The following is a 27,758-nucleotide window of genomic DNA, read 5'->3' as shown; positions in this document are numbered from 1 at the left end:
CCTCTTTCCCTTTATTATAGTTATATAGCGGGTTTAATATATCTAATATATACTTTTAAAATAACAAAACTTTAAGCCCGAGGTATCCTATCCTAATCTAGGTTATATATAACATAATATATTAAGGGAGTTTTTTATAATAAGAGATCGCTTTTTTTATAAATAGTTTATAATCGGCCGGGTATTTATCTAGTCCCGCTTTCTTTTTCTTAATATATACCTTTTTTTCTTACTTTTTAATCTACTCCTAGGTATAGGTTTCTTAAGTATTGCTATAGCCCTCGAGCTATTTTATAATATTAGCTAAGAACCGGCCCGATCCCTCGTTAGCGGGTAGTTCCCTTATTTTCTTAGTGCTTTATTTAATCTAGGCTCTCGTGGCTTTCTTAGCTACCTCGATAGGTCTAGTTCTTATCTAATCGTAGGCCTAAGTAACGCGCTTATTAAAATAAAGATCTATAGGTAGTATTCCTATCTTAGTCTTAAGGTATTATCTCGCTATATATTTATACGCCCCGAGGACTTCTTTAAGGTACTTAGCTTAAGTCTTATTTAATTCTACCTTAATTTTACGCGCCTTCTTATTTATCTTTATCGGGGTATAATAAATATGATAACTATAAGCGATTATAAACTTAATAACTTTAGTATAGATTTCGCTCGCCTATAGAACTAGTATCCCTTAGGTATTACCTATAATCGCTAAGAGTACGCGTCGTTATTAGTCTATCTTTTAGCCTATTATTTTTAGGTATAGCTTCTACGATAAGTATTATTCGAGCTAAAATCTAAGGAATTATACCTTATTTATCGGTAAAATCGTTATAGTTCTAGCCTAGATCTTAGTTATAATTACTTTTTTTTTTTTCGTGAAATATATAAGCTCGCTTTTTTATAAATTTATTAAAGAGTAGTAGTACTCTTAATAGGCGCAGTGGAAGGAAGATCGCGACTAATTCGATGATTTTTAGGGTAGGCAAACAGATAAAAGAATGACGACTTAATTCAAAAGAACTATCTAGTAGTGAATGAAGGCCTATATTTATAGGCGTGAGGGCGCTATAATGCCCTGTAAAAGAGTGGATCAAACCGAACCTAGTGGAAGATTACAGAAGGTTTGATTTGTAATAGCGAGTATGGCAGTGCTAACCTTCGAATATTATAGAAGGCTTTAGAAGCACTGCATTCGTAAGCGCATTCGTAAGCGCTGTGGACCCTTGTATTAGTCCCCTGAAAGATCCCTATAAGTTCCAGGGGGCCCCTGCAAGTGTCATATGGGAGGGCCTCGTAAGGCACCTAATAGGGGCATTAGGTCCCTATTTTTAACAAAATTAAAGATCGCCTTAAACTCTTTTACTTATCCTTTATAGAACCTTTATATTATTTCGAGCCGGGGTTAGGTATCCTCCGGGTCCCTCTTAAATACTAAGATATTTATATTATTTATAAAGCCTATATCTATTATTCCGCTAACTATCTCGAGCTTATTATATAAAGTTATAAAGTAAAGGAGGAAGAAAACTAAGGAAAAAGGTAAGCCCTAGGGCACCCTTTATTTAGTCTAGAATCGGTTTAAGAGCTTCTTATTAAAATAAATCTATATATTTTAGTTTATAAGATATAACTTTACTTAGCTTAAGATCTAGCCCGGAAGCCTTAATATTTCTAAGTAATTTAAGAGCTTTTAGTAATTAACTTTATTAAACGCTAAGCTAAGATTAAGCTAGAGTAAGCTTATATATCTATTATACTCCTAAGAATCCTTAATTATATTAATTATAATTAATATCGCTTTTTTTATTAATTAGCTTTCTTTATTACCTATTTATTTATTTAAGTAAAAGTTCTAGGCTATATCGCTATTTTAAAGACTTTATTAAGGATACTTAAGAGGGAGATAGGCCGCTAGCCCTTTAGTTTAATTTAAAAAAAATTTAATTCTTATAATATAATTATAATTATTATATTTAATATTTCCGGGAAATATCTTAGCTAGAAACTAGCCGAAATTAGTTTATTAAATAAGCGTTAGAGTAACTCTCTATATACCTTAAGTAGTATTATTAATATATTATATTTTCTAGGCGCTTTCTATAATTTAAGCTTCTATAGGATTACTTTAATATCTTTTAATATAATAATCTAAGGCGGCTCTTAGTTAGGTCTTAGCCGGGTTTTCTTTATAACCGGTTTACTTTTTTTAAATACTTAAATAATTAAGAAGAACCTCGCGGCTAATACCCTTACTTTTTAAGGGTATATTCTTACGATATTTCTAAAAGTAATTAGGTTAGGTATCTTAGGCGGTTCCGGGGGAAGTCCGCTCTAGAGCCTAGCTTATTTCTTAAATCTCTAAAGGGAGTTTTTTTTATCCGCGGTGTTTTATAATACCGTCCGCTAGGACTCTCGCTATTCTTCTATTATAGTCAAATCCTAGGTCTTATATATATCCTAGAGCTCCTCTTATACTTCTTAGGTCCGCGTTCGATAATAGCGCTATAATTTTTCTTTAGTATCTTCGATAGCTATATATATAGCCTAATTATATTATAAGTAATACTAACCTTAGGAAACCTTTTCTTTTTTTAGCGTCGCTACCTTAGCGATCTTTTATAATATAGTTATAATCTTATATATACTATAATTAAGTGATATTATATTAGCCGGGTCTAGCTAGTACTCGGGCCGAAACTTAACCTATACCTCGGCCTCTACCCTTTTAATATCGAGTTTTTTTTAATTTATACCTAAGTTATTAGGTTTAGTATATTAGTTTATATATTATTTATCTCTAGTCTAGGTAAATTATAAGATATAGTTTAATCCTAAGAATAATATAAGGCTAAGGTATTATATAAAAGTAAAAAAGGTTATTTAATAATAGTTAATTATCCTATCCTTTTAGCCCTTAAAGATCTAAGTTAGTTCCTTTTTTAATATAATTAATTAAAGCCCTTAGTTTTTTATTTAGTCTAGGAGGTATTATACTTTATCTAATTCTTTTTCGTACCGGTCTTAAAGTAAATAGTAAGTATTAAAATCTCTTATTATAATTAGGTTATTTAAGGGTTCTTTATTATTAAGGGTATAGATCGGTCTCTAACTTCCTCTGCTTTAGTCTTAATAAATATTAAAGATCGATCTCTAGCCGATATCGACCTGGATCTAGTCCTCCCCTATCTTAAATAATTATATATCGAGGTTATATCTCTTATATATATATATAACTACTTTCTTATCTCTTTCCTATACCTTATAATAATTTATTAAGGGCTATTTTAGTTCTTATATACTCCTTTCGATATTTAGCTCTTAGAGCGTAATTAAGTTATATCTAGTTTAGCTATACTTAAGTTCGGTCTTTATTTATTCGTATTCTAATAAAGAATATTAAGCTTATTATATAAAAAGGTTAGAAAAAAGGGTATTTATAATTATATTATTATCTAAGGTAATTCTAGCCTAATTCTTAGCTAGTTCTATATTAGCTCTTATATAAAAGTAATTATTAAGGCGGAGTTATATAAGTTAGCTCTCGGGATAGACTAAGATAGTCTTAGTTAGCGGGTATTTATTTTTTTTTTACTTTTTTAGGGATATAATAAGGTTATTAAGTCCTTAATCTCGGTCTTTTTAGGTTCTTAGGCCTTACGGAAGTAAAAAGTAGTTTAGGCGATAATCTAAAACTTAGTCGGTCTTATTCTATAATAAGCTAAGGCTCGGGTATATTATTTAGCGACCGCGTAATATACCCGCGACTAAGCCTTATACTTCCCTCCGTATATAATATAGCGCGGGGTCTTTTTATATTTCTTATTACCCGTAGTATACGGGATAGTTCTATATTAGTAATAGACTATATCCTATTTATATATAGTTATAATATATCCGAACTAATAATATTTATATTATTAACGGGGTTAAATATTTTTTTCGTAAAGTTTATAATTAAAGATCTCTATATTAATTATTACCTTAGAATTATACAAATAATTAGTTATTTTTATACTATTTATATATAAAATAATTATAGCCCTTATTATAAGCTTTTTCTTTGAGTTAATTTAAGTAATTTTTATTATATTATATATATTTAATCTCTTAATTTCTTTTATTAGCTTTATATAGCCTCTTTCGCCCTAGGTTTATTATATAAGGACCTTTTTTATTATAAAATTAAAGAATTTCTTATAAAAAATAACTTCCGGCCCGAAAGTAGCCTAAACTTAGCCTAAGTTCTTCGCTATATTATTAATATTTACTTTAAAAGAGAGTATTATATCGCCGCTCTAGAGTTATCTAGCCCCTCGGTACTTAAGGCTATTAGTATTAATAATATACACTCGATTTATTGATACTATACCTGACCTCTGCATATTCCGTGCTGTAGGTATAATATACTTATTTCTATTTATAAAGGAAGAAATAAGTTTAAGCTTTTATAAATATATAACCTAAACCTTCTCTATTTACTTAATCTATCTTATTATCATTATATATTATTGAATATTTAGTATATTTTTTTATTAAAATACTTTAATAAATGTATAATTTAAAATATAATTTTTTTATTAAGCATAATAATATAATAATTATAATTAATATAAAATTTTTTTTTAAAAAAAAATTACAAATTAAATATAAAAATTAAAGAATTATGTTATTTATATTATATATATTAATTTATATTAATATCACTTTAATTAAATAAAATCTAGATATAGTAATATATATGAACTACTTCTCTAGTATCTTAGACCTTCTCTATATTACAAACCGGAACAGGACCCCAGCTAGTGTTACAAGAGCATTCTACGGGGGTCCTCAATGTACTCCTTGATCTTGACCAGAAACTGCACAGCCTCGCGCCCATCTAACAAACGGTGGTCATACGTCAACGCGAGGTACATCATCGGCCTGATCTCGACCTTCCCGTTCACGGCAACCGGTTTCTCCTTGATAGCATGCAAGCCTAGGACCGCGCTTTGAGGCAGGTTGATGATCGGCGTGCCCATCAATGAACCAAAGACACCGCCATTGCTGATTGTGAAAGTACCGCCTGCCATGTCCTCGATTGTGAGCTTGTTGTCGCGAGCCTAAATCAAGTCAGCACAATGTCGCTCGCCTATGGACTCATCGGGTACTACTTTTTTGCCCATCTCTGCAATCGCTTGCTCGATGCCCACCATGTCCATGGATTCAGCATTACGCACGACAGGCGTCACAAGTCCCTTTTCAGTCGCAACCGCCACGCTGATGTCAACATAGTCCCGGTACACAATCGTATCACCGCCGTTGGGCCCTTCAATAGATGCGTTGATGGCAGGAAGATCGCGCATAGCAAGTACTGCTGCCTTGGAGAATGCACTCATGAAGCCCAGCTTTACGCCAGTCTTCTTCAGTGTCTCATCCTTGTAAAGTTTGCGGAACTCCATGATGTTAGACATGTCAACCTCGTTGAATGTTGTCAATGACGCGGCCGTGTTCTGCGACTGCTTGAGCCTCTCGGCGATTCGAAGGCGCATTCGGTTCATCTTGACCTACAGAGAGTCAGTGCGAGTCTCTTGACTTTCATGTAAGCATACCCGTCTCTCCTCCCGAGCACCTGGAGCGGCAGCTGTTTGAGGGGGGGCGCTTGACTTTTCCTCGGGCTTCGTTTTTGTTGGAGACTGCTCCTTGGGCTTGCTTTCCTCAACTGTAGGCTTCGAGTTCTCCTTGGCGGGAGCCTCGGTTTGTTGCGATTTGTCAGCGAGCTGAGAGGTTTCTGTCTCGTTTGTCTCTCTCGGCTTAGCATCCTTGCCCGATGCGTCGCCCTTCTTTGACCCCGAGTCCTTGTCTCCGCCGGATGGAGCGCCACCTGGTTCCATGCGGATGATGTCTTGTCCCACTGTGACGGTATCTTCTTCCGCGACGAGAATCTCCTTGATGGTGCCAGCCTCAGGGGCATTGACGGCGACATCAATCTATGCAATTATCAGCATTGCCTGTTAGCGATTGCTAGTGTTCCGCATACCTTGTCAGTCTCGATCGTGGCAAGCTCCTCGTCTTGCTCTACAAAATCCCCAACCCCTTTCGAGAACTGCTTCAATGTACCCTCCGATATCGACTCGGCCATTTGTGGCACTTGGACCATCTTATCGGCGTACGTTCGAACCGTCTGCATCATCGCAGGCAATGTGACCAACGGACTGCGCGTCTGGCGGGTACCAACACGCACCATTCGTGTCGCGGTGACAAGTCGTCTCGAAAGCATGATGGCGTTGTTTTGTTAAAAGCACGGCTTTAAATGCACTAGTTATTGATCTGCCAGAAGAGCTGAAAGGGGATGGAGAACACGTATTCGAATTTGAATCAAAAAACCCAGGACAACTGCGAGCTGGACACAAAGCTGGTCGGAAATGGGGAACGGGCAGTGACGGAGCTATAAAGTAGGAGGGTCTTTGCCGGTAAGAAAACAATCATGCGCGCCTGGTGAAAAGTACTGCTTAAGTATCTTTTGGCATATACATAGCCAAGAGAGTACCTCAGATAAACTAAGTACCAAGGAGGTCTCGGCTTCCTACGCGTTACTCGCTGCTGATTGGTCAATGGGCTGATCTTGTAACCGGATCCTCATGTCTTTCCATGAGCACACGAGAAACTGTCGTCTTTCCTACCATTAGACGTCTGTACGCGGCCGTCTACAGTGTAAACCTTCCCCGTGTATTCATTCGACATGACGTCCAGCTCCGATCTCACTCGTGCACGGTGACAAGGGGAAGCTCGTGCGTGAACTGCTCTACTCCCAAGTACGTTATCTAGTTGGAAAGGGATGCGTCGCTTCATCTGGCGACATCATTATTTCAAGATGCAGGCATCCGTTGCAATCTTTCGTTGACCATCTCGCGCCACTTCCGTAGTCCGGTACTTTATAGATAATGCTCGACATCCCAATATGATGACCAAACTTCCCTTCGTTGTGATCTTACCAGCACATAAGGCTGATTACGACAGTGTAGGTTAGGCTGCAGACAGCATTACTCTGTAGACTGATTGATTGGCCACCATCGTTAGTCATCACAATAGTTCACCTTCGACTGCAATCCAAATTATGGTCAACATCGGTCAACTTCAGAGGACATCGGAGCTCTCTGCAATCTGTACTCGCGCCAACGCACACATCAACGAAAGACGCGACCTGTCCTATTCGAGTTCGGCAAACAGAGAGCCATCGGGCGTTTCTCGCGAGAAAGCCGCGTCGATTGCCTAGGCCGGGAAGCTACCGCAACACGCACTTGCAAAATAGCCTTCAATTATCAGTCGACCGGACTAAGCCTTGTCGCCTGCCTCGAATCCGAACTTACCTGCACATCGAGGTACTGTAGATATTGAAGCAATGTCGACGCGAAGAGCTGCTTTGTAGGCCTCCCAATTGCAGAAAGCCTAGGACTCGCATGAGGTCATTGCTAATCTCGCAACGTATAGGTCGCTTTATCGCCGCTCATTGAAGCTGGCCCTTGACTGGGCAGTCCATCGTCATATTTGGAGAGGACAGGCCTTGTATATCCGCTCGTTGTTCGAAGCCAATCGAGAAGTCACGGATCCAAGACACCAGCGAGTTGGTTCACCAAGCTACGAGAACACTTAACAAACCATGCGACTAACGCCCAGTCGCAGGCGCTACTCTCGGAAACAGAAAAATTGCTGGATAGCTGGAAACACCCCGATCCCTACATTGCACCAACAGCGCCCGGTGGTAAGCTATTATTTCTCGCGACGCTCGCGTCATTACAGACAGGATTGACACTGCATAGGTTCCAAGTACGAACGCAACCTCCCCTCTCCAGTACTCGATCGTATGTAATCATCTACATGAATTGGCATCTTCCTCGATCTCGAAACTAAAACTGCACAGCACCTACCGAACAAGGTTCCAAGAACCACCACTAAACCTTGCAAGCCACTGGCGAGGACACAGGCATGTAGGGGATAGTCGCACGCAGCTCGACTTGTTGGAGCGATGCTTGGGCACATTAGACAGAATGCGCAGGACTGTTACGCTTTGTCATACAAACCAGGGTCCTGAGCCGTTGTACCCAGTATCAGTCGAAACACTTGTAGCCCGCGCTCTTACGCATCGCCAGACAGGCCTTTTACATCGGCAGTCCACTTGTGGCAGTCACGTCAAATTTCGATATCAGTGTAGAAAAATTCAGAATTCATTTCATGATCATTGCTGTCGCAATTATCGTACAGTCCATAACGCGCGTGAATGAAAGCAACCTGTGACCCTGAACCGTGACCCCGATGTCGTATCAACCCAAATGAAGCAGCGCAGAAAATCAGAATAAGTCAGTGAGCGTTTTAGAGCTCCTGACTGGGGCCCTTGCCGGCCTTGCCGGGTGTCTTCTTTGGCAGAAGGTCTTTTTTTTTTTTGCGTTAGCAGAGCACTCTCGGGCGTGACGGATCGACTTACTTTGGTGGATGTTGGGTAGCACACCACCCTGTGCGATGGTGACGTGACCGAGAAGCTTGTTCAACTCCTCGTCGTTGCGGATGGCAAGCTGGAGATGGCGGGGAATGATGCGCGTCTTCTTGTTGTCGCGAGCTGCGTTGCCAGCCAGCTCGAGAATTTCGGCAGCAAGATACTCGAGCACAGCAGCCAGGTAGACGGGAGCGCCGGCGCCGACACGCTGGGCGTAGTTGCCCTTACGCAGGAGACGGTGAACACGGCCAACGGGAAACGCCAGACCAGCCTTGGACGAGCGGCTAAGGTGTGTCAGTGACATTGAATCGCCCGAATAGTGCCGGCATGGACTTACGACTGCGCGTTCTTGGAGCCAGAGGCCTTGCCACCGGATTTTCCGCCGCCAGTCATTTTGAAGGTTGTGAAGTGGGAAGTCGAAAAAAACTTGGAGAGTTATGGAGTGGACGTGAGAGCAATGGATGATCTCGACTGTCAATGAGTGCGTAGTTAATGGATAGTTGACTATTAATGTGTGAGGTCGGCGGGGGCACTTGTTGTTAAGTACTTTTCGGCGCGTCATATCGTGTGTCGCGAATCACTCGCCGTAATAGAGCTTTGGCGCGTCGGGCGCTATGCCGATTTTGGATAATGAGTGTGTTCGTCCAAAACAACACATTGGCAACGGCCCTTGCGGGGTCGTTACTCCGATTGACTTTCCACAAAACATGCCCATTATTGACCAACCAAATTACGAGCATCGTTTGCGTCTTGCACCTCATGTTACTGCGCGTACCTTGCATGCGAGGCAGAGTCAGTGGCCAGCAGTGTGTCGTGAGATGTACATGGCCTATTAATACGCAGTGCTAGTCCCGTCCTGTCAATACGTAGTGGACAGCTCTGCTTTATGCTGTCTTCCGCTTCGGGTGAGTATACGTACAGGGCTACGCAGTCGATGCTTTAGGGCGCAACCTGGTTGTAACGTGTTAGCTTCCCACCCACTTACTTCATAAAGGCGTCTGAGAGGCTACAACGCTATACAGTGTACTGTCACAAAACTGCATGTCGTGGATAATATTTATGGCATCTTTGATGCTTGTCGTGGGGAAATTGTGTTGCCATGTCTATCAGATTCGGCCTATTGCAAACTGTAAATGTCACTGATGTTCTTTGTAAACTTCCACGTGCATCAACACCAGTGACGTGAACATAACTGAATGAACATTATGAGGATGGTTCGTCTATTTTAAAAATTGCGACCGTCACGATGAGAGCCAACATTAGTTGCCTTCATACATCAAATGCACTTAATCGTCAATTTCGAAATAGCTGATGGTGAAGCCTCGGGTAGGCAAGTTTTCCTAGAACTTGAGGGCCAGACTGAACAAAATCAGCGAATCAGAAATTCGCATTTGGGCGAGGACGGGATTCCCGCGGCCTGGAAGAGGGGGGGCTGGGACCAAAGCTTCCAACACGATGCGTGCTCGCGCAATCACCAGAGCGAGTGGGGCTATGAGCTAGGTTTTGGCCAACCACAGACATCAAAACATGATATCGCGCGGCGCGCGCTGTGAAGCAATCAGTAACTCGACGCCAGTAGAGCGCGTCAATCTACAAATACCAACCTGACCCCCAACGCTTCCATTTCCTTCGTCATCTACTTTCTCCCACCGCACACCATATTCGCGACTCGTCGACACACATTACCAACTCACCCACAACGCATCAGACTTTTCGGAATCGTTTCCATTTCATCACTCATTGTCAACCGCAGAAATGGCCCCCAAGGCAGCAGACAAGAAGCCCGCCAGCAAGGCCCCCGCCACTGCCAGCAAGGCTCCCGAGAAGAAGGATGCCGGCAAGAAGACCGCCGCATCTGGCGACAAGAAGAAGCGCACCAAGACTCGCAAGGAGACATACAGCTCCTACATCTACAAGGGTGAGCATGACGCGAATCATCTACACGAGGACCATTTACTAACGGGTCACCAGTTCTCAAGCAGGTCCACCCCGACACCGGTATCTCCAACCGCGCCATGTCAATCCTGAACTCGTTCGTCAACGGTATGCGCACTGCACCCGCTCCAGGAGCGTCACTGACAAGAACAGACATTTTCGAGCGCGTCGCTACCGAGGCATCCAAGCTCGCTGCATACAACAAGAAGTCCACCATATCCTCTAGGGAAATCCAGACATCTGTGCGCCTGATCCTTCCCGGCGAGCTGGCCAAGCACGCCGTGTCTGAGGGTACCAAGGCCGTCACCAAGTACTCCTCCTCCACGAAATAAGCGTCGGCAGCTATTGTTTGTTTGGGCATTTGGATCTTGTGCAGCTTCAGCGCCACGGCGCAAGTGTCAAGCACAGGGTTGGGCGTGCAGCCCGCTGGGTTATATTAACGCGTTACGGATGGTTTGCTTTTCTGGGGTCAATGATTTCCTGTCACGGTCAACGGGGTTCGCGGTTGTACACTATTCGAGGTTTGGGACTCGAAACATGAGATTTTACACATGATATCCTCTACACCGCCTCGTCCTGTTGACAAGATCCATGCGGCTACTTACCCCAAACCTGCCTTGGACTTCTTCATGGTCTGTGATACTGGCTGCAAAATTCCCTTGTTTTCGAGCGTGCCGAGTGCAGTACCTGTGCTCCATCCCATCTTCTCGAGCATTGCGCGACCGCGATTTTCCACTCCCAACTCTGGTGCCGCGGCGCCTATGACTTCGCCCTCGTAGTAGCTTGCTGCCGCGTTACTGGCTCCCGACGCCGCAGGTTGCTTCGCGCGTTTGCCTCGGGTGTCAAGACGGGGAAGATAGCGTCGTGTGATGCGTCCGACAGCCTTGTTGAACGCAGGCTCCGAGAATTCTAATGTTCGGTTGGTCCTGTACAATGTCGGTCGGCGTTGACTAGCTTTGCCAGTCGATTTTGATTTTATGTTGAACTTGCTGGCAAGCTCATGCACAATCTTCCGCGCATTATTGTCCATTGGCGGGAGCGATAAGCTACAGAAGCGGTCAGTTTTTACAAACCATCTCGTCAGGGTCTTGTGGGTAGCCCAAATTTAAATGAACTTACCTCGAGTCGCCGCGGAGTAGAAACCCTCGAAACTCTTCGGCCATTTGATCAATACTCATACCACTGGGATACTTGACTCGCAAGTCATCCTGCTTATGACCACTGGGGCCCAGCATACCCAGAGCTCGCAGCTCCTCTCGCTGCCGTTTCCGCTCGGCTTTCTTAAGGCGGTCGCGTTTAAAAGCGAGCTGCAAAGTCTCTTCCAAGTCTGAATCAGATAGGTCGAAGTTGATTCTCGCCCGTGCGCCTTTTCCTTTCTTCCTCCGTAGACTTGGACGCTCCCAATCCATGACGTCGAAAGAGTCGATCAACTGTTGTTTCTTGCAGCTGCCATCATCGCTATCGGATTCGGTCGATGAGCTGTTGGCAGGATCGGCCAGCAATGCGTCGTCTGAGTGCTGTCCAGCAAGCAACTGCGCCAAAGCATCGTCGTCTAGTGCAGCTTCACTTTCGACCTCGCTGGACTGTTCATCGCCATTCTGCGTCTTGAGTTGCGTAGTTGGAGTGACGGAGGATGCAGGGTTTCCACTCGTGTCTATTGCATGGAAGTCCGGGCCACCAATGTCTCGAACATTCCGAAAATCAGAGCCAAGCAGCGTTGTAATCTCCCCATTTTCGCGCAAGTTGGCGATGTAATCCGCCAAGAGGGAATCTTCATCACTCCTTTCACGGAAAGGTTGATCGCGGCCGCGGTTCGCCTCATGTGAGACGCTCTGGCGTCCTCGGTTGGAACCTCTTGGTGGATGGATGTCGCTTTCTACAGCCATTATCTCTGTGTACATAGGATCAAGCATAATCGAAGGAGTTGCCGAAATCTCTTGCGATGTTTTTGTCGATGTCTCGCGGCCTTTGAAGAGGATGATCTCGTCTGTAGATCTGCCTTCAGATTCGTCGGAGACAGAGGCGGCTTTTTCCGTCGAATCACCGCGAACATCGCTGGCACTTTGGTGGCCGCGCTTGTGCGTGCGACTGACATCAAAGAAGAAGACCTCTGGCTGGTCAAGTTTTCTGCCATCATCTAAATCACGCTCCATCTCTTCTGGCCCTACAATGGCTTCTTCTCCAGAGTCGTCGGCGGCGTTCTCTCCACGGTCATCGGCAGCGTCTTCTCCACGCTTGTTGATGGCGTCTTCCGAGTGGGTTGGTGGCCCTGGCGGTAAAGCGACAGTCAAATTCTCGTCAAGGGTAGTCGGGCTTTTCGCAAGGCTTTCAGTCGTCTCATCTAGCCGCCTAAGGGGTTCGCTCGCACCGGAACTGACAAAAACGACTGGCCTGGTACGTAGGCTGGTCGTACTGTCCCAATGACTTTGGCGCGTATTTCTGGCCTCATCGGCGAGGCTGAAAGCTGGTGACAGAGAGTACGTATTAGTCTCGTGTGCGTGTCATGGGCAAGTTAAGGGCCTCCTCCAGCTTACCATGCTCAAGTGCGTTCGTACCTTTGGCGGTGATGAAGCTCGTTTCCTGTGTTGTCCCAGACTGGCCACGGCCGCGACCCCCTCTTGTTCCTCTTGCCCCCCCTCCTCCTCTTCCTCCTCTCCCTCCACCTCCGCCTCCTCTACCTCGAGAGCCTTGAGGGGCCCTCTTGCCGCCACGTGCCATCGAATGCTGCCACTTCACGCAGGGATTTGAGAAGCTTTCCCAGTAGGTATAACGCTAGTACAAATCTCCCTGGGCAAGGACGAAGAGGCTAATACAACAGTCTTCGATAGTAAATGGTATGTTACTGAAAAGCCTGACTTCGCAGCAGGTTTGAACGTTGCAGGAGGTGCTGAACCAGAGCTTTCACCTGACGTGAAATAATACAGTGAACGGTTGGACGAGCGCGGAGCAACAGAGGTGGATGATCTCCGCCTTGGGCGTTATCAACTAGATCATACGAAAAGTAACCGCCGATTTCAATTGCTGCGGTCGAAGCAGGGGCTGGTAGCAGTCGTATGAAACGATCAGGTCTGTAACCGCTTACTACAAGTGTGTTCAGTTGTGAATGTCATCATTCCTGCCAGTGGGCCAGTGCCAGCAGTGGCACTCAAGGTGGGTCGGGTGACGGATTGGTGTTCGAATTCCGAAGGGGCGATGACGGGTATGCCACATATAAAAGCGGAGATGCTTGGGTGGATGGACGACGTGCTTGCAGCCGGGACGCTATTGCATGGGCATCATGATATTCGTCGATGAAAGTGTTTGGCAAAAGCGAAAAGTCCACACACATGAAATTGCGCAGTATACCTAAGTAAGTATTCTGGGGCGCTGATTCGTAATGGTCAGTGAGGTAGATGGACGCCGGGACCCGACTGACTAGGTATGTAACTGGCAACCTGGGAGCGGGGCAAAAGCGGACGAACAATTGCGTCGAGCTCAACACTTACCTTACCTCCCATAGTTCCCCATCTTCCACATCTGGCAGACCGCAGTCTGTAGCTAAGCCGACGGTTTGATCGTTACAACTGTCGTCAGCTATCTGTTCTGTCTTGTTGTAGCTGACTGGATGTCCCCATTATCTCTTCGGTCTAGTATTTTAAGTTTGCAGCACAAAGCGGCGGCTGCATCGCTATGTCATGAGGGCGCTTGGTAAGGTCAGCTGGTGCCAAATGCTTGACATGGATACTGACAGTGCACCCAAGTCAGCAACGACAATCTATGCATCCATCCGACGCAACACGCTCAGCTGCATCTTCCAACTCAGCATCCGGGATAACAGATCACCTCGGCGTTCGAGTCACCTTGCGCAAGCGCTGACCTTGTCTGTCCAACCGACAATAGTCATACCCGGACTTCCGACTGCCACCTTCAACGCAACGGTGGCCTGGGTGCGTCAGTTCCGCTCCGAAATCACGATTGCGAACACGGCTTGGAACGCTTGCACCAAGCGCCGTCAGGATCTGCGCTGCTTGACCCTGTAGCTGCTTTATTTCTACCCCAGGCCAATCCTAGTCCCTCTTGGAGACCCTTGTGTCTGTCGCCGTCGTTGACAGTCATCGCTTTGTGCCGATCGAGGAGATGGAAAACGCGTTGAACAAGGTCGACCTTCGGCCATATAAGCGCATCGTTCAGATGTTCTGGGATCCGGAACCAACGAACGACACAACGGCTGACCTTCCCGCCTGGTGCTTAGGGAAGTCATATCAGCTCAGTCATCACAGCGACTTTATATCCAACACTGGCGAGAAGAAGCTTCTGAATTCCGACTGGAAATGCGCAGCCCGCGATGAAGACCACACAGCTGAGGTGGGGGCAAATGAGACTACCTCGGAAACACCATATGATTCCACACCTAGTAGCTTCTCATCAGCGCTTGCCTACGAGGATCCATCACAATTGGGTAGATGGCCTCAAGGCTTCATCGATGATTTCGAAGCCCGCTTCTGGATGACATACAGATCTGATTTCGTGCCCATACGCAGATCCGCGGACCCCAAAGCTCTTCACGCTATGTCGTTGCCTATGCGGCTGAAAACGCAATTTGGTGGCGATCACATCGTGTTCACTAGCGATGCTGGATGGGGCTGTATGATTCGTTCTGGTCAAAGCCTCCTTGCTAATGCCTTGAGTCTACAGTGTTTTGGCCGAGGTAAATTTCGATGGCGCGCACTGCAAAGGCCATTTCAGCGCTAACCTAAATGGGCAGACTGGCGCCGGGGCTCACGCCCAGAAGATGAGAAGAAGCTGATACAAATGTTCGCGGATGATCCTAGAGCGCCATTTTCGCTGCATAAGTTCGTGGAGAAAGGTGCGAGTGTTTGCGGGAAGTTTCCCGGTGAATGGTTTGGGCCTTCAGCGACTGCCCGCTGCATTAAGTGAGTGTGGCAAAGCGCATACTCAAAAGACTAAAGGGTTGTTAACACTTTCAGGGAGCTGGTTGCATCTGACGAAAGCCCGCTGCAAGTATATTCTACAGGGGACGGACACGACGTCTACGAGGACAAGTTTATGGAGGTTGCCAAACCCAATGGTCGGGACTTTTTGCCGACCCTTGTTCTCGTAGGGACCCGGTTGGGCATCGACACGATTACACCTGTGTACTGGGAGGCTTTGATAGCTGCCTTGCAAATGCCACATTCCGTGGGGATAGCTGGGTAGGCTCAGATTTTGGTCAATCATGCAAGTGACTGGACACTAACGTCTGTTACAGTGGTAGGCCATCCTCCGCACATTATTTCGCGGGCGCACAGGGTTCGTATCTCTTCTATTTGGATCCACACCACACTCGTACAGCATTGCCATATCACGACGAGGCGCAGGATTATACACCGGAAGAGATTGACTCATGTCACACGAATCGTTTGCGACGCGTCCACGTACGCGAGATGGACCCAAGTATGTTGATTGCTTTTTTGATTCAATCGGAGGACGATTGGTTGAACTGGAGAAAGTGTGTGAAGCACGTTCAAGGCAAAGCTATCATCCACGTGGCGGATCGGAACCCAACCCTAGAAGGCAGTTACGTCTCTGAGGGAAGACCGGGTGCTATAGATGAAGTGGAACCACTCAGTGACGACGAAGGTGATGCGTTGTCGTCTGATTCGAGATAGAGGTATGTCGAATCATTTGACTTGGTCCATGGAACAGGAAGAAGAATAACCAACTATTCGACGTGTCTTGTGTGTATTTGGGGGCGCCACATCTAGCATGGCTTCCTTGAACGACTGTCTACTCAACACTGGAAGCTATACCATGAGAAGCGACTCCGATCAACACGCACGGGCTTAGATTGCGAACCGGATTCAGCCAGGTTGAGATTCACATGCCCTCAGTGCATCGCGCAGACATTCAGCGCCTTTTTTTGTGCTTCTGAGATTTTGGCATTGCCTGCATCGAAACAGGGGCAGCGTGATCCTCGGCTTTGATATGGTCGAAAAGTTTGGTTCTCGATTCGAATACACGGGCGCAAACTTGGCACCGGTGCTACGTGTGGTAGAAACAATTAGTTGACAATCAGAGGTTAATAATTGAAAGAAGAGGGGATCGGCTTACGAGTGTTTCGTCCTGCCGACGCTGGGCTGCCTTCTTCTCGCGCTTGGCTTTGGCTTTGCCCATCTTCTTGCCTGGTATTGTTTCCATTTCCGCCGGCTTTTCGTCTTGCTGCGAAAGATCTGATCCTACCTGAGGTCTTTGAAAATTGGGCTGCGAGTCATTCAAACGATCCTCGATTTGACTTCGAGGCGCATATTCGTCGTCGCCAGGGTCTTCCTTTTCGTCGTGGCTGCGGATGGTGTCGTCAGGGTCCAAGTTCTCGACAACATTGTCCCTGGCTTTTTCAGCAACGCTCGCATCAGAACCGGCATCTTGCGGAGCGTTGATTTCAGCAGCCGTAGTATCAGACCGTACATCATCGAACGACAGACCGCCAACCTTGGATTCAACAGTTTCATGCTCTAGATCCAGATCGGTGCCCTCTTTACGCATTTGCCACCGTAGTCTGTCAACGGCTTTAAGGTGCTTTTTGCTTCGCGCGTGAGACTGAAGCTGCTTCCCACTCTTAAAGGTTTTATCACACACCACGCACTCGAATAACTCTTCTTCGGATGCATCCTCTGTGTCATCACTCATGGCGTCATATATGTCTCCATCCTCGACACCGATGTCGTCTCGTGTGGTAGTCCACTCCGGAGCTTTATAGGTTGACATCTTCTGCTGATTTGCCGCGCGGGCTTTTGCAGCTTGAGCAGCCGAGGCTTCACGCATCGACTGCTGACGCTCGGAATCAGTTCGTGTGTTTGGTGCATAACGAGGATCCCGTTTGCGGACGAATGCAAGTAAGAAGCGCACCGCTTCGTTGAATTCACGGATCGCATCGTCGCGGATCTTTTTGTTCTCCTTTTCCATAAGTCGACGAACGCGGCGGTCAGGCGCGTCGGAAAGTCGATACTTGTCGAACCACGCAAAAGATTTCCGCGTCGAGAACCCAGACCAACCGGCGTAGAAGGCCTTGACGGAAGACTCATACTCATCCTCAGCCGAGCCAAATGTTGGGAAGGTTACCATGCGCGGGTCTTCTCCTTGGTCCGCGGCCGCCTCCTCTTCCAGGGCAAGATGGGCAAATGTCTCCCGCAGGATCCCAAAGAAGCCAGAAGGCTCGTCATTGAAGGGAACGCTGGCATTGAATTTACTTATGAGCGAGTGGATGTCCTCGGTAGAGGTCAAGCGAACGTTGCGATACGTCGTCGGGTGACTTCCGTTGTCGGTATCCTCTGTTCCCCTGAGTATAGAGTCCCTGTGGGAGTCATACCATGCTCGTTCCTGCGGATCGGATAGGACTTCGTACGCCGTTTGGACTTCGGCGAAACGCTGGGTCGCATATTCAACCCTTTCGAGATTCCGATCAGGATGTAACTCGAGTGCCTTGCGCCGATATGCTCTCTTGATTCTCCCTTGTGTCAACGCCCGGATCCACTGTGGCTGGGAGGATTCTGCTCAGGATCAATGCGAACTCACTCTTCCTCTGTCGCATCACGTTCAATGCTCAGCAGCTCATAATAACATGTCCTCTCTGCGACCGTGGGTGCATTTGAAGGCCCGGCGCTCGAATCCGATGATTGTTGTGCGCCCATGGCAGTTTACAAGGTATCCGCTTCACAGATGCCGTCCAGCAGCTACAAGTATTTGCGCTACCTTAAATTATCAGCTGGGATCGCTGAGGTATGCCGCGTGACTCATGGTAATGGATTTTTAAATGCTAAGGCGAGACGGACGACGAAGACAGAAGGATACCCTACACTCTGCCAGCCGCCTTGTCGAGTCCAAGTCTTACCTAGCCTTGGCACAGAGCATTTCACCACAAGCTGGATAAGTGGGCAGGTAGCGCAACGCTGTCAATGAAGCGAAAGGCATATTTTGCTTCGCATCCTTGTATAAATTCATTTACCCCTTGAGATGAATAAAAGCGGAAGAATGACACCTACCAAGGTGTCAACCGCCCTCTATTGGAAATCAGCGACTCGTGACATGCAGAGAAAAACCTTCAGACACGATGAGCATTCGCTCCTCCTCACTTGGCCTGGCATGGACTAATAGTGTAATGGTACCCATCTCTGATTGGTGAAGTTTCAACCTAAACTCCCCGCGCAGATTAGCGCCCTCCCAGAGGGAGCCTTGGTGGTGTGAACCATCGAAAACGCCGGGAGTGCACGGGGGGGCACTGTCTAATAATAAGCGACGAGCCAACGAACGCCGTTGAGCTCGGCATCAACCACACCCAGAGTTTGGGAAGAGGAACATGCAAGTGATCCCCCCCCCCCTTTTTTTTTTTCTTTCTTCTTCAATTTTTTTTGGTTCAATACGAGTTTAAGACCTTTCTTTCGAGATTTGAGAGCAGTTGGACACTGCGTGAGGCTAGCTGGCTCCGGTTGGCTGGATGCAGCAATCGTAGAACGTAATAGTTCGTGGTGGCCTACCTCCAGCACATGGCAATATCAATTGCAGTGAAACAGGCACGCTCCACAAGCCACATCACTGCAGGCTTTCGCGGTCAAGCGCCGCAACCCCCTCAGTTGCTTACCACGGTACAGGCGGCCCTGGGCAACCAACCTATTTGTTGTTCCCAACGGTGCAGGATTTTTGCCTCTAATTACAAGCCTCTACAGAAGTTGTCGCTAGGTTAAATTGGTCGATCCCTCGATTCTGCAAAACGGCGTACAAGCCGCCTCAATGCATCCAACACCAGAGGGCTTTCATATCCACCGCTATGTCATGATACGACCTCGCATCGATCAACGTTGATTTACTTGGCACTGGCTGTGCTTGAACCCAGAAGCCCTCTGCGCCATGAAGTTTGCACGGGATTTCAGAGACACTTTGGCAAGTCAGGGTTTGTGTTCCCAACGACCGTGCGCTTGCACTGGAGCTTTAGTAACACAAGGCTTGGACAGACTTCCCTGTTCACTGGGTTGAGCAGGCGATCCCGTACGGTCAATTGAAAAAATGCCTGAAAAAGGTACAGAGGGAGCTCCATGATCTCGGACTAGATCCCGAGACCCTCAAGTCGCTGACCGACCCGGAGAACACGTCACCAGTTGCCCTGAATTATCGACTCAACTGTAAGTATTTCGCACCCACTGGCCCATACCCGCGCAAATGCTGACGGAGGCCTCGTCAAATAGCTACTGGCGATGGTCACAGTGTGCGTCCAATACTGACTGTGGACGTCCACTTGAAAGACGGCGTTGTTGTGGATGCTTCTTTGACCTCGACTTCCCGTAAGTTCTTGGAAAAGCTAGCCGTGGAAGTAGACGCATCCCGACGTCGAGTCTCAAACGATGACGGATACAAGGATGCGTCGGATGAACCTCACCTGCCGAGTCAGTTCACAGAAAACCAATCAGCCGCCGAGGAAGTTGCACTGGAGGTTGGCGGACACCATGAAACGATAGAGGTGCCCCTCGTCTTCGACAATGAGTTCTTCGACATTCTGCAAAGCGACGTGAACAACATAGATGCATTACAAGCCAGCGAGCGGAGGAACATGACGAATGAAATCCAAGAGCTACGCCAGGAGATCGGTCAGGTTTCCCGGCCAAGTCGATTTTCAAAAACCGACCTTGCGCGTTGGCGACAGATCTTTGAGCTCTATCTGGACGCCGAAGTCTTCTTTGCGACAAATGAGCAAGATCACGGGGCAAGATCCAGCCAAGCAGCTCTCAAGAAGCTACAATGGTTTCAGCAGGAAGTGGAAACAAGGCAGCTTGCTCGGTGTTTCAAGCTTCGGGCGTCGCAGCAGGCATTCACAAGATTTGTACAGCTGAACAGCAATCTCTTGAAGAATCTTCAATTTCAAGAGTTAAACCAGCTTGCCGTCTTGAAGATCTTGAAAAGTAAGTAGCACGTCCTACCTTGGCCACGCTTCATGGTAACATGATTGACCTTGTAGAATTCGATAAGAGGACGTCACTTGGTGTATCCAAGAGGTTCAGGCTCGCAGTACAGCCGCACATGCTCATGACAGGAAGTATCGGAAGAGACGTTTGCGCTCAGTTGTCCCAAGAATTGGTCACTGTCGTTCCCCAATTGACTGACTACCTATGCCCAATCTGTTTCGCAGTAGCATACCGACCGGTCAGGCTAGATTGCCAGCACATATTCTGTATACGTTGCGTCGTCCACATCCAGCGCCGCAGAGAGAGATACTGCCCACTGTGCAGGGCAGACGTTGTTATGCAAGCATCAGGGTGTAAGTCAATCACGGTGCTAGATTATAAATGATCCCTTTTTGACAGCTTTTACAGGCAACCTTGATAACGAACTGGGGAGATATATGAGAAAGTATTTCGCAAAGGAAGTCAAGGAAAAGGAGCATTCCGATGATATTGAGCGAGGGATGGAGGAGTATGGTCCAACATATAATCAGAAGGAGTGCATCATAATGTAACTACTGCTCAATGCAAGTCAGAGCACCACCAGACTACCTCGGATATCCATAAGTCTCCTTATCGTTGCCCTTTCATGCTGAATTAGCAGCTGTGTACACTACCTCAGGACGAACCTCTTGCGGCTTGGAGTGCGGCATTGAATATTTGTTGTAATGCCGCAGTGTCTTCCAAGCCCACGCTGATCCGGACAAGATATGGGTCAACGCCATATTCCTCCGCCCAAGGCAGCTCCTGGTAGTGTGCGAGCAGCACGTATGGAGAGCACAGCGTGAAATTGGTCCCAAGACTCGGCCCTTTGGCGATACCCATTGCATCGTAGAAAGCTTGGGCTTGTGTCTTCTGGTGGAAGACGATAGACAAAAGTCCACCATAGCCACCTTTCGGCACGCGAAAGGAGTCATAATGACATTTAGATGGGTTGTACTTGGGATAAAAAACATCTTTGACTGTGGGGTCAGCTCTCAATGTCTCACAGATGGCCTCTGCGTTGGTGTTGATGCGGTCTATACGCATCGAGAAATCTCGACTGTTTCTCTCCATGAACAGGACATCCTCCGGCCAGTAAGTGTCCTCAAAGCCTGCAGCCATGGCTTGCTTCAGACCACCGTAGTAGCGACCCTCCGGGTTTAGAATGGCGCAACCGCCCATGACGTTTGAGTCTCCCGAGAAAATCTTAGTGAGACTACTCACAACGATGTCAGCGACCGGGAGGACATTGACATTGGCAAATGTGCCGATCGTTTCGTCAATTACCAGGGCAAAGTCGAACTCGTCTGCAAGCCTTCGGATTCGAACAAGGTCGGGACACTTCAAAAGAGGATTTCCGGGAAATTCGCAGAAGAGGGCCAAGAATCGCTCACCGGCCCTGAGAGACTTTTCTATCTCATCCAGGTCATCATCTGAGCCATGACCATAGAACACGCAGCCGGGACCGAACTTTTGTAGAATCTTCAGGGTATCGACGTAGGGAAACCCGAAGTTGATACTCTTGGCTGGCGTTCTTGCTGCCAGTAGCGCTTGATGGGCGTTGAAGATGGCATTCATTCCGGCCGGGAACAAGTAGATGTCGTCTTCCCGCAGGTTTTTTAGGCCTCGTGTGTTGTCAGCCATATCGTGTACATCGTTGCCTGCGGTGTCGACATCGCCCGCCACAGCCCCAACGATGCGTCTTCGGATAGCCGATTTGGCCCGCTCAACAAGTGACATATCCAAGTTCCTGCCAAAACGTTCCTCGAGGAAACGCGAGCTCTCTTGAGCTTCGTTGACGTTTTTTCCAGCATCAGGCTCGATGCTTTGTGTCGTCGAGTTCGTCTTGGCTGGGACGCCGTCGAATGATCCAGGTCGAGTGTAACGACGCGGTCCCCTGAAAGGTCGTGCCGTACCTGCACCATTGCCATCAGACGCCGCAGTCTTTGGTACCAGTAGTCCCTCTCTGAATAGTCCGTGACAAAATTCAGCACGACGACTAGACACCCCATCACCTGTATGCTGCCAATACTGTTTCGCCGCAGACTGGGCATCGGTAGGATACAGGACTGCCGATATGGTAGGTGACAGCTGACAAAGGATTGCAGCAGGTTTCTTGGCGAGGTCTAGACCGAAATCGAGAACGGTGATTCTCGAGGCAATCTGCGGATCGACGCGAGCCTGGATGAATTGCTGACAGCGTCTGGCTGATCGGGTAGTTGGGAAGAGCATGCCCGAGAACCCGGATTGACCGTGCTGGGCGACGATGTGTTCTGCGAGCCCCATGATAGTCTTGTGAACATAGAACCTGGTCAGGCGTCAACACTTGTTACTTCATCCGAGCTGGCGAAACTCATAGCTGGCCAGGCCATCGCGTCTCACCGAGGGTAGCCGGTGGTCATCCTGCTAACCACCCAATCCTCGCCCTCTTCATATCCTACATTGGATTTCCATGTCGGCAGAGAGACGCTCACAGCCTCGGTCGCTGTCAGCTAAACACTTCTATAACCACCTATTCATGGTTGCTTACATGTGCCGTATCAGGGGGTATCGACTCCCCAAGCTCGAATGACGGCATGCTGCCAGATGCGAGAATGAGCTTCACTGGTCGAGTCTAGAGAGACTTGTGGCATCGACTCAAGTTCCTAGAGGTTCCGTACTGGCGATACAACTCTCACTCGGATTGCCCAACTCGACATGAATACTTTCGTATTTTGTGCGAAATCGGGTAGGCTAAATGCGTCATGACGCCGAAAACCGGACCAAAAAGCCACTCACCCAATGTTTGTACATGGTAGTGGATCGAAAATTCGAGACGTCGGCAAATAAGACTGAGTTTTGTCGTCCGCCGTGGGGCGTAGTAAATAGGTGCATTGTGAGGCAATTCATCAATGGTGTCTGCAACACGATTTTAATATCATTGAACGGAATTACGATGAACACTGTGTTGATGCTGCGCGCAGCTGCCTGAGGCATTTCAGTAGGTTCTGGTATTGATTGACTGGAGCATACTGCATACGGGAAATCCAGAGGCCGTGATTTGATTCTGTACGTATGCGAAAACATTCTGATGTCTAAAATAACATGGTGCTCAATACCGCTGCTTGCGACTGCGATGGGCCTTGCTACCTACGCAGCTGATGCTATCGCTAGGGGCAAGGCTCACCATATCATCATCCCAGTCTGCATGACTGCTACCGACACCGCTTATTGGAAGGGGTACATCCCAGGGATTCCAATTTGCGTGACTGCTTCCCACTATGCTTCGGGGCAGGGGCACATTTCTTGCTGAGACGCGGCTCGATCCCCGTCTTGAGCGCTCCCGTGATGCTTCGCGTAAGGTTGCAGCACTCACCTCGCTTCGTGGCGTCCTGTGCTCCCGAGTGACAGCCTCGTAGTCGGGAAATTCGTGTCCTAGATCTCGCCCGTGTTCCCGATCCGTTGGACGGTCCCGGCTGCGCACTGTCGATGCCGAACGGTGGCTTCGTGCCGAGACAAAAGTTTCTTGATCCGATTCGTATTGCGGACGAAAAACTCTCGTTAGAGGAGGTCTTGAAACCGTGGATCTAGGAGCCCTTCTGGGCAAAGCGGCGACGCTTTGATAGTCCCTCTCGTGATCATAGGCCGAGTGGCGCACTCGCTCATGGGCAACCTCGCTCTGAGCCCGTCCAGTGCTGTTACGACGACCGCTAACTCGCGAAGAAGGTCGACTGCGACGAGCGCTTGTATCCTCAGCCACACGCGAAGGGGGGCGGCTTCGACGGTCGTGTGTATGTTCAAACTCTCGTGAAGGTGGGCGGCTTCGATACTCAAGTGCGCCATCTGGCGCATGTGTCGAAACTCGGCTACGGTGATCCCGTAGATCCCCGGCATTGTCGAGCGGTCTGGCCGTCGAAGACGCTCTGGTGTAGGTGTGACTGATCACAGAGGCTGGCAACGGCGGATACGTCAGGTAACGAGATTCGTGAACTGGCTCAACGCCGTAGCTGACATTGTCATCATCCATAACATCATCATGACAGTCTCTCGAGGGTAGATGTCTGGCATCAGCTGTAGAGAAGCGACGCGGAATACTGGAGCCATCCAAATCTCTCCCCTCACGTGCACGACGATGCGGATAGCGATGTGTAGTGACTGGCTTCTCAGGAAATGTTGCCCGCCTTGGCAGGATTCGTGTCCGTTGAGGTTCATGCTCCTCGCTAGCGCTGGGATCCTTGTTCCCAGTCACGTAGCCGTATGTTAGAGCAGCGCCTGCGGCGGCTCCGAGCAATGCTCCCACCATAGTCGTGGTGTTGAAGGCCCCCCCGTAAGAAGACTCGTCCTGAGAAGCAGCCGTCTCCTCTTGCGAGGAGCGTGTGCTTGGACCCGAAGTGTAATTGGCGTTGTGCGCCGGGGACATGTGCGATGGCCTCATTGCCGTAATTTGGGGTCTGCTGTGCTCTGATGAAGAGTTGCTGGTAAGCTGCGAACGCGTCCAGGACTGTATTGTGAAGTCTTGTGGTGAGAACTGGCGATCGAAAGGGTTTGTCCACTTGACGACCTCGGGAGCACCTGGTCGTGACGAGGTACCCGGGTACCAAGCTTCGAATTTGTTGCCGTCTTGGTCAAAAATGATAGCTCTAACAGCCGTCTTCCCACCCTCCTGCACTGACCAAGGGCCTTGAAGCGCCCGGTGTCTTTCACCTGGTAGCTTCTCGAGCCCACGATTGTCCCGGAACAAGGACCAGGATGGTGGCTCAGCCTTGAGCCACGACTTATGAAACCTGCTCACGGCGGAGTTCGAAGGCACAGCAAGAGTGAGCGATGAGAGTCGAGGAGGCTTCAGCGGGTTCGACGTTTGGCGGATCTCGAAGACGGCAGCGTTGTCTACTCCTCCGAACCCCACCGCTGTCGGGAGAAAAGTCGAATCTGACTCGAGGCTTGATGCAATAGCCTTCAAACCAAGTGGTTGAACGACTGCGGAATAGAATGATGTTGCAGATGGTAAATGAGACACCTCGATGAAGGGTGTCATGCCTTCTTGTACTGTTCACGATGGCGGATGAGGTCGGGCAGTGGTAAGAGCTTCAAGCAAGTAAGCAACTGAGGCAGAGCGAGTCAAAGAGAGTGATATGCATGCTCCAATGTCCAATGGTGGACATTAGGCACCCAGAGTGGCATTCTTACCGCCTTTACTCGAAGATCGTGATAGGTTGAGGAAGCTGTGGGCCTGATGCAGCTCCCATCTACGTGCGCTGTGAGGAGGTTGACGTTGCTGCAATGACCAGACAAGCCTTGTGAGCAGTCAAATGTCAATAGCAGCCAAGGCTCCAAGCATCAGATACGTACCCTTCGCGCTTGCTTCTGTTTCTGTCATCGCTCTGTGACGACGCCGCTCGTGATAGCGGCCATGGCCTCACGTTGCTGTGGAAGAAGTGTCCTCCTGCAGCTTGCGAATCAGCATGGTCATCTTGCTCCAAGGCACAATATGCAGGGCGGCCCATCTGTCCATCAACAAGGCGGCCAGCGGAGCGCTTAGCAATGGCGGTCGGCTGCCGCACTCATGTTTACGAAACGTGGCGGTATATTTCTGGTCCCTGCCTCAGGACAGATTTTGCGCCCCAATGTCGATGTGATAACCCACTCGAACAGCAAATGGTGCAGACCAGACCGAGCGCAGGCTCGCCAACTGTTTTGATGAGATTGAGCATTTTAGCTCCTGTGCAGTTGGCGAGTGCTATCGACTGCTGGGCATACATGGATATACGTATGCCAGGATAATTTAGTGCTCAGTTGGGGCGTGCGGTACAAATCTCTCTTTCTTTGTAAGCTACCAACGGCTACTCAGCATTCCGTTCAAAAGACTCCTTGATCTGTTCAAATTTCGTGCATTGTGACATGTCAATACTCCAAGATGCTCAGCAGATGCGTCATTTTTTGAACCCCTAGCGATAAACGAGCTGTAGAGGCAGGAAGACCAGTCAGATCGTTCTGAGTCCATCTTTGTGTGTCTTTCTGCCCACGGCCATCTTGTCTCTCGAATTCATACAGGCCCTTCGCACTTAGATAACACGGCGTCCTGATAGTAAACCCACCTAGCGCTTCCAGAACTTCAGACAGACAACTGTTTGTCTGGCCCACCGCTAAAAGGGCATGTTCGACCCATCCTGTATGATCGTTTAGAGCACATCCCAAACGTCCTCGACGGCATGGCAGAATTTGCTACAAGCGACACTCGCAGAGAGCGAGTATTGGCTAATGGAGATCTTCTCATCAACCATTGAGTCAGCAAATGTATCGGTACCCTTGGCCATGGCACCAACGAAAACGCAAATGCTCTCCTTTGGTTTCAGTGACTCGATGTAGTCGCGGCAACGAACGAGCTCCGAGTCGAAACTCAGAGTCACCTTTCGGCAGTTCGGAGGTAGATGGTCGGTGATGGGGTTGGGAATGACGCGAAGAAGCTTCTCGTTCGAGTTGGTAGATCGAATCGATAGCCTGTGAAGGAGCTGCACCATGAGACCGGCGAACCGCTTGAACGTTCGTGGGATGCGGACTGATGGGGAAACTTCGATCAAGACGCCCTTGGCAGTGTGGATATATATCTGGAGCAGACCAGCTTTGTTGATCGGGGAATCAAGCAATGTTAACAAGCACTATAGAGAAGGTCAGAAGTCAGCATGTTGAATGCAGACGGAGCAGGCTTGGAGCCATTGAGAGGTAGCACCTGATGGGTGATATCTGGCCGGGCATCACTAATGTCCCGATTCATCTTGCGAAGGACACCAATGTGCTCGTCGCTGTTGAGCAAGGAGTACTTGTCTTCGCGATGCATGCCAGTGCGACTCGACCCTCCATGGGAGGCCTTGTACGTCTCGAGACTAGCATTTGACAGGACAACAATCAGGCGCTGTGTGTCCTTGTCGTTCGGAGCAATTGGAGTTTTCTGCTCAGCAGTAAGCTGCGGTAGCGACGGCGGAGGAAGCGACTGCGTCCCTACAGAGTCATCAAAGTTAGCCATCTTCTGCAACCATGCCAGGGCGCAGAACAGGGCTGAATGGAATTGTTCCGGTGTCCTAAGCGGCGCAAGACTAGGAAAAGAAGAGGAAGGGAGCTTACTGGGCCTCTTAACTCCCGCGCTTGAAGACATGTTCGCTGCGTGTCTGCTTGGTCACTTGACCTGTTTGGTAATGTGAGCGCGTGATAACTGTCGTGCGAATCGTCCGCTTGTACGGAGTAGGTCTGCAACAAACTTGCAAAGCGTGGTTGATGCGTGGTTAGTACGAACAGCAATCGCCGCCAGCTTTGTCGCCTCAAAATTTCAAAGCAATGTGAGCAGTCGCAGTCCTAGCTGATACTACCTCGAAGTACGGATAATAGACGGAGGTTTCTTGGTTACGGGTTGCGGGGCACGTCTGTAAATTTTGCCAGGC

At 48.1% G+C, this 27,758-nt stretch overlaps 7 protein-coding genes across 7 annotated transcripts; 1 reads left to right on the top strand and 6 right to left on the bottom strand.

The window, feature by feature from the left end:
* Positions 1-4,799: 4,799 nt before the first annotated feature.
* Positions 4,800-6,220, bottom strand: J7T54_007731 (Dihydrolipoyllysine-residue succinyltransferase; the record flags this gene model as incomplete). The annotated part of the gene is made up of 4 exons (XM_051508405.1): positions 4,800-5,096; positions 5,214-5,540; positions 5,586-5,963; positions 6,014-6,220. 4 exons carry the CDS (start codon positions 6,218-6,220, stop codon positions 4,800-4,802), a joined length of 1,209 nt encoding a protein of 402 aa, XP_051360543.1.
* Positions 6,221-8,343: 2,123 nt separating this feature from the next.
* Positions 8,344-8,857, bottom strand: J7T54_007730 (histone H2A; the record flags this gene model as incomplete). The annotated part of the gene is made up of 3 exons (XM_051508404.1): positions 8,344-8,402; positions 8,456-8,748; positions 8,802-8,857. 3 exons carry the CDS (start codon positions 8,855-8,857, stop codon positions 8,344-8,346), a joined length of 408 nt encoding a protein of 135 aa, XP_051360542.1.
* A 1,362-nt stretch (positions 8,858-10,219) lies between these two features.
* J7T54_007729 (Histone H2B) lies at positions 10,220-10,731 on the top strand (the record flags this gene model as incomplete). Its single annotated transcript, XM_051508403.1, has 3 exons — positions 10,220-10,382; positions 10,436-10,507; positions 10,553-10,731. 3 exons carry the CDS (start codon positions 10,220-10,222, stop codon positions 10,729-10,731), a joined length of 414 nt encoding a protein of 137 aa, XP_051360541.1.
* A 269-nt stretch (positions 10,732-11,000) lies between these two features.
* J7T54_007728 (uncharacterized protein) lies at positions 11,001-12,848 on the bottom strand (the record flags this gene model as incomplete). The annotated part of the gene is made up of 3 exons (XM_051508402.1): positions 11,001-11,445; positions 11,519-12,712; positions 12,778-12,848. 3 exons carry the CDS (start codon positions 12,846-12,848, stop codon positions 11,001-11,003), a joined length of 1,710 nt encoding a protein of 569 aa, XP_051360540.1.
* Positions 12,849-16,450: 3,602 nt separating this feature from the next.
* J7T54_007727 (uncharacterized protein) lies at positions 16,451-18,066 on the bottom strand (the record flags this gene model as incomplete). The annotated part of the gene is made up of 2 exons (XM_051508401.1): positions 16,451-17,822; positions 17,951-18,066. 2 exons carry the CDS (start codon positions 18,064-18,066, stop codon positions 16,451-16,453), a joined length of 1,488 nt encoding a protein of 495 aa, XP_051360539.1.
* A 2,916-nt stretch (positions 18,067-20,982) lies between these two features.
* Positions 20,983-22,924, bottom strand: J7T54_007726 (Cystathionine gamma-synthase; the record flags this gene model as incomplete). Its single annotated transcript, XM_051508400.1, has 4 exons — positions 20,983-22,262; positions 22,362-22,654; positions 22,729-22,823; positions 22,877-22,924. 4 exons carry the CDS (start codon positions 22,922-22,924, stop codon positions 20,983-20,985), a joined length of 1,716 nt encoding a protein of 571 aa, XP_051360538.1.
* A 3,580-nt stretch (positions 22,925-26,504) lies between these two features.
* On the bottom strand, positions 26,505-27,475 carry J7T54_007724 (rRNA small subunit pseudouridine methyltransferase Nep1; the record flags this gene model as incomplete). The annotated part of the gene is made up of 3 exons (XM_051508398.1): positions 26,505-26,981; positions 27,053-27,321; positions 27,445-27,475. 3 exons carry the CDS (start codon positions 27,473-27,475, stop codon positions 26,505-26,507), a joined length of 777 nt encoding a protein of 258 aa, XP_051360537.1.
* Between the last annotated feature and the right edge of the window lie 283 nt (positions 27,476-27,758).

Source organism: Emericellopsis cladophorae (assembly GCF_022114955.1).
Source record: "Emericellopsis cladophorae strain MUM 19.33 chromosome Unknown NODE_43_length_196915_cov_126_952037, whole genome shotgun sequence".
Classification (NCBI taxonomy): Eukaryota; Fungi; Ascomycota; class Sordariomycetes; order Hypocreales; family Bionectriaceae; genus Emericellopsis; species Emericellopsis cladophorae.
Note: the sequence above shows the minus strand (reverse complement) of the source record. Positions and strands in the feature narration are given on the sequence as shown.